The sequence below is a fragment of the Amyelois transitella genome, chromosome 14 (genome assembly GCF_032362555.1).
Source record: "Amyelois transitella isolate CPQ chromosome 14, ilAmyTran1.1, whole genome shotgun sequence".
Taxonomy (NCBI): Eukaryota; Metazoa; Arthropoda; class Insecta; order Lepidoptera; family Pyralidae; genus Amyelois; species Amyelois transitella.
In genome coordinates this window covers 4,589,474-4,595,650 of record NC_083517.1, presented here as the reverse complement: position 1 = coordinate 4,595,650, position 6,177 = coordinate 4,589,474, and the positions used below count along the sequence as shown (strand labels likewise).

General features: G+C 35.7%; 1 protein-coding gene across 1 annotated transcript; it reads left to right on the top strand.

Annotated features, from left to right (window-relative positions):
• The first annotated feature begins 720 nt into the window (after positions 1–720).
• On the top strand, positions 721–4,248 carry LOC106130930 (probable ATP-dependent RNA helicase DDX28). Its single transcript, XM_013329880.2, has 5 exons — positions 721–1,341; positions 2,036–2,307; positions 2,874–3,046; positions 3,333–3,609; positions 3,809–4,248. The coding sequence occupies exons 1-5, from the start codon at positions 831–833 to the stop codon at positions 4,073–4,075; spliced, it is 1,500 nt and encodes a 499-aa protein (XP_013185334.2). The 5' UTR covers positions 721–830; the 3' UTR covers positions 4,076–4,248.
• Positions 4,249–6,177: the final 1,929 nt, after the last annotated feature.

Genomic DNA, 6,177 nt, shown 5'->3' with positions numbered 1-6,177 from the left:
GCCTAACGCCTTTCTCAATCTTAAACCACACAGTGCGCGCTCCGTTTATCCTGGCACAAGCACTAGAATCCTCATAAAAGGATTTCAGTGCTCGAATTGAGAGACTGCTCACTCCATGCATAGAAAGTGCTGACCACAATTCATTCCTCTCAACTCTGTCATAGGCCTTTTCCAGATCTACGAATGAGCAATAGACTTTTGGCTCTTGGCCAAAAACTTTTCGGCTATGCATCGCAATGAAAAGACCAGATCCGTACATCCCATTCCCTTTCGAAATCCATGCTGCCATATATTAAGATCTATTTTTCGAATAGCTTGTAGCTAACCCAGCCTTAGTCTGTCCGTTGTCGGCCAGGCCTAGGTGGGACTAAATTGACGGCACGCTGCATGGAACGGGCCTGACTAGTGAGTACAGCACTCACACACACATCCACACATGTTATTGGAACTAATATCGATAGTATCAATACTATTGATAGCATTAAAGCCTCAATTTTGAAGTTACAATCGATAGTATCGATATGTTTGCTTGTAATATTGATACAAGAAGTAAGGAAGGCGACCAAGGCGAGGTAGGTAAGAATGGTAGTTTTATTAGGTGTTCAGTTCAATGGTATTCACGGTAACTGAGATATCGATAGTGGAGTGGACTATCGATCGGCAACACTACACATACACACATAGGTATAAGACACATAGTAGGTATCTCTATTTAAGATTGTGATAAGACCTACGTGACAGTGTCAGTGTTGACACACAACATACACTATTATAAGTAGCTTTTTTAGGTTATGTTTCGTTCTATCAAATAAAAATAAATTTGTTTAAATATGTCTAAGATAAGACAAATAATAAGGACGTCATATTGTCGTTATTACAGTGCTCAACAATCAAAAAAGAAATTGCCTATAATATCGTGTAAGCGACCAGAATTCAATCATTTTGAGGGTCAAACGTATAGTAAGTTCGAAGGCATAAAACTTGCGTCTCATGGTTGGTTGCACGATAAGTCTAAAGGAGATTACTTTATCATATACGGTAATGCTAATAAAAAGGAACAAAAAGAAGTATATAAAAAGAGTTTCGAGGAAATTGGAGTTGAAAATGAGCTAATAGAAGTTATGTCAAATCAAGGAATATCCTTGCCTACTGAGATACAAGCTAAGGCTATACCAGCAATATTGAAGGGTTTTAATACTCTTATAACGGCTGAGACTGGTTGTGGCAAGACTTTGGCATATTTGTTGCCAATTTTTCAGCATATCTGTATGTGGAAACAACATGTTTCAGAGGATTTCAACAGTCCACTTGCTGTTGTTATAACACCGAGCAGAGAATTAGGTAATGTTAGCAAAATTTTGTAGGTATACTACTTATACCTTGAGATTTTGGAACTGCTATGCAAATGCGGACTTGTACTTTCATCAGCCACTTTTGATTTGGTAACAATTATATTAATGGGGAATGAATGGAGGATGTACAAATAAAAATTTAGTTTACTCTGCAGATTAATTTTATTTTAATTATTGTGAAGTTGAATTTTTTTAAAGATAAAGCTGCAGTGTAGTTTATTGATTTTTTTCTGTATGCTGACACTTTGAAAACAGCACATAACTTACTTTGAGTAATTCAATCTTTCATCCAATGTTGTAAAATGAAATGATACAACAATTATTAACTTATAAAAATAGTATTAAATATTGAATTAAAAATTTTTACATACATACATATAATCACATCCACATCCCTTGTGGGTAGACAGAGACAACAGTCTTGAAAGACTGTTAGGCCACATTCAGCTATTTTGCTTAATGATAGAATTGAGATTCAAATAATGACAGGTTGCTAGTCCCATCACCTCAAAGAATCCCAAGTTTATAAGTCTCTCTTATAGTCTGATTTTACTACATCCATGGGAACGAATGGAGGGCCCCTATTCTTTTGTTTTATTGGTGCCGGGAACCACACGGCACATAAATTAAATTAAATTTAATATATAAAATGTACTTCCCTTATAATTAATTAACATTTACAGCCTCACAAATTGGAGAAGTAGCGCAAAACATTGCTCAAGAGCTTAACTTGAATGTAACCACCCTAATAGGTGGTAAAACCAAGCAGAAAATGATCAATCCACCCATAGAATACTGTGACATGCTTGTCACTACCCTGGGAGCTTTCAGTAAATTGGTGACGACCGGTATTTATAAGATAAATAATGTTCACCATGTGGTGCTGGATGAGGCTGATACACTATTGGATGACAGCTTTCTTGGCAAGCTAGAGAATTTGTTGAAGAAGTTTGCTGTTAGTATTTGCTTCTTATTCTATCTATATCTACTTAGATAATCATGATTTTTTTTTCCAATAGCATGGTCAATTTATATATTTATATAAATAATATATTTAATATATTTATATAATAATTATATAAATGCTGAAAATAAGTAACATTGTTTTAAACATTATTACAATCATTTTTGTTCATCAAGGTTAAATGTAAAAAAGAAATGTGTTCTTGCAATTTTCGTGAGTGAACTTAGTTTTACGTAATTTATTTGACATTAACCAATATTGTCAAAAAATATGACAATTATTAAGTGATATGAAGTATCCCATAATAATGAATAAAAATTTTGAATTTATTATCTTCCAAATGTTTATGCAATACTTGTATAAGATTACCTATAAAGAGAGATAGACTTACCTATAAAAAAATTTCATGTACTAATTTATTTGAGGGTAGATGTAATGAATGTGGGCCTATTCTTATCCAAGGAAAACAGATGGATTGGCCCTATTCTAAAGTGCCCTGAATTACATGACACAAGTAATAGTATAGTTTCTATTACATTAAATATTTTTATTTCCAGATTCATCATAAAGTTGACGTCCAAGTTATACCTAATGGCTGCCAATTGACTTTAGCGAGTGCGACCATGCCCTATGAGCTACCTGAGGCCGTCAACTCTTTCGTGGATCCCGAGTCATTGAAGACTGTTGTCACTTCTAGCATTCATAGGTTATTGCCACATGTCCCACAAAAGTGAGTTTGTTTAGTCCGTTTTCTCATGTTCCTAAAGTTATACATATTTATGTACTACGCTAATATGACTATACTACCTATATTCAAATTGTAACTTTTTTGTTTCTGCCAAAATAAATGAAAAAGAACAATTATTTTTTTTAAATCTCAATTATTTATAACATGTGAGCATACAACAGCCAAGTGTTTAACTTTTACATGGTTTTATTGAAATATAAAGAAGCCATAATACACCTGGATCAACAATAAACATTGACTTTTCTTTATAATTGACATAATATTTCAGATTCCTACGCATTGGCAAAGCCCAGAAGCCTGGTGAATTATTGAAACTAGTCCAAGCTGACGTCAACCTCAAACGCCCTGTCATGATATTCTCAAACAAAACCGCCACATGTGACTTTGTGTCCATGTTTTTAAATGAGAATAATATAGAATGCATTAATATCAATGGACAGATGCCGGTTCCACTCAAACTGGGAAAGTTTGAACAGTTCAGAAGTGGGAAAGTCAATGTGTTGTCTTGTACCGATATTGCCTCGCGAGGATTGGATACGACTAATGTGAGTCATTATCATCATACCTAGTCCTCTTGCAAAGATCCCTTAAACATTGACGGGGCCTTTTTTATTATGGTTTACAAAGACTCCAGTGGAAGTGTATGGAATTGTCATTACATAAAAGCTTACAACAAAATAGTTGCTTTTCAATTGAGAATCTATTGTTACACCTTGTATTTATTTATCTGTTATTATATTTCAGACTGAACACGTTATAAATTATGATTTCCCTCTATACACCGCGGACTACATACATCGCTGCGGGCGTACTGGCCGGATTGGTTCGCCGCAAAACTGCTCAGTCACCAACTTCATAGCTTGGCCGAGAGAAATACAACTTGTTAAAAAAATTGAGGAATCTGTTAGAAAAAATAGCGAGCTGCCTAGTGTCAATGCCAATATTAGAAGAATCATAGATAATAGGATTGCCAAAGGTGTCGACAGAGCGCTGGTGAGAGGTATAAAATAAATTATAGAAATTGAGAATTTATTTTTGTTAAACATTTCCTAGAATAAGAATATAAATGAAGAATCTGCCAACATCTATTTTTCATACCCTTTAGTGATAAGTAATTTCTAGTAAAAAAAATAGATAAGGGTGGACCTTATAATTTTTTTAACTAGAAATTAGACAGCTAGTTTTTTTTTTAAGTCTAAATTTTGTGTATGACTTCTCAGATCTTTAGAACAGGACCGCTCCATATCTTTCCCATGGATGTCGTAAAAAGCGGCTAAGGGAAAGCCTGATAAACTTGGGATTCTTGTAGGTGATGGGTTGGGAACCTGCCACAATTTAATCTCAATTCTATCATTAAACCATACAGCTGAGCATGGCCTTTCAGTTTTTGCAAGACTGTTGGCTCTGCCCACATCGCAGGAAATGTAGACGTGATTGTCTATTAACTTGTATTTGATATTCCGTTTATGTTTTATTTTCGTTTGCAACAAAATTCAATCAACAAAGGAAAATTTACTTATACACATAAGAATTTCAATGTTAGTAGGTTAATAAAAACGAAAGGTGTTTGCGTTACTCTAGCATTAATTCATTTGGAGACGCAAAGGTCACTTCATGGCCCTTTGCGTAAACTATTGATCATTCGGTGGTAATGAATTAAAATCGTTTCATTGTTCCTAATAACTCGAGTTAAGTTAGAACTCGAGTTATTAGGAACAATGAAACGATTTCAAAGTAAGCTCTAAGCTTGAGGCATTGTATGTAATCTAGAAATAATATACAGCAGAACAGGGGTTTATCCTGATCATTGACAAGGTGTTGTCACGTCTATATCCCTTAGGGTCTCGCAGGGTAGACAGAGCCAAGAAAAAATTAAGCCAAAGCCAAAAATAAAGGCCATGTTAAGCTGTATGGCTAAATGATAGAATTGTCATGTTCAATAATTAAAAAAATCACAGCAAATGATGTACGTTTAATATTAATACATTAAGCATTTTGACAATTATGTAATTGCATTTATTTTTAATATTTCTATTACCTTGTCATACACTAGCTTCCTAACATCATTCGCAAATATAAAATCGGCGTGAGTAAAAGCCTTGAATGGAACTCTGTATGTATCAATGACATTAGGCAGTTGCTGGATGAGATGTTCCCGGTCGGGGGCTGTGAATAAGTAGTCATTGTCGGCATAGAATATGGCCACTTTGCTTGTTATTTTACCGAGAGGATAATCAGGTGGTCTGACTGTACCATATTTCTTTAAATTCTCTATGCTTCCGTAGTCGAATTGCGAAAATTTGCCGGAGATAATTTCTTGTCCGTAATGTATGAATTGTTTTGTTGCACTTCCACCTGGAAAATGTCCGTAAATCACAGGCAGCAGTGTCGCGTTGACTTGAGCATAATCAAAACCATATAAGATGAATAGTATGTTGTTGCAGAACAAAGCAGCTGTAATCGGACTCCCACAGGCGATTGACGTGATCGCGTTCGTTATTTGGTTACGCGGCACTAGCTCATACAAACCAATTGTTTTTGCAAGCGCATATACAGGGTTGCTAAAAGGAGCTAGCACATTAAAAATTGGGTCCGTTGAATGTTTTAGGAAACTCACACCAGATAATGCTATCATGACAGATATTTTGTTGTTATAGTCGGGAAGCTCTGAAGCCATTACAAAAAAGGTTGTACAGCCTTGAGAGTGTCCTATGAATGCGAGCTGTTTCTGGTTTGTTGTTTCCAAAACGTAGTCTATCATGGCGGTTAAATCGTATCTCCCGATCTCGTCCCAGGAGAAATTCCAAAACTCGGCGCATTCTGGTGAAAGGTATACATTTTTTCTGCCGTGTACATTGCCCCGTGCGTTGCCAAGCCAAACGTCGTAACCAAGGTCTGCCAGGTAGTAAGCCAGTGCGCGATCAGGGCCGATTGAAAGGAAATCGTCAGAGCTACTCAATATGCCATGCATAACAAAAACTACTGACCCATTACTTGGAATGCGGAAAATATCCAGAACATACCCATCTTTAGTTTTGACCTGATGTTCTTCGGAGCCATATCCATACTTTGTTAGAAGCTGTGTGATGTTGAGATGTATGTCTTCATTCTTT

Coding starts and splice junctions, on each gene's coding strand:
- LOC106130930 (XM_013329880.2), top strand. CDS start 831: ATGTCTAAGATAAGACAAATAATAAGGACGTCATATTGTCGTTATTAC. Junction 3,047..3,332: donor TTGCCACATGTCCCACAAAA/GTGAGTTTGTTT, acceptor ATAATATTTCAG/ATTCCTACGCATTGGCAAAG. Junction 3,610..3,808: donor GAGGATTGGATACGACTAAT/GTGAGTCATTAT, acceptor ATTATATTTCAG/ACTGAACACGTTATAAATTA.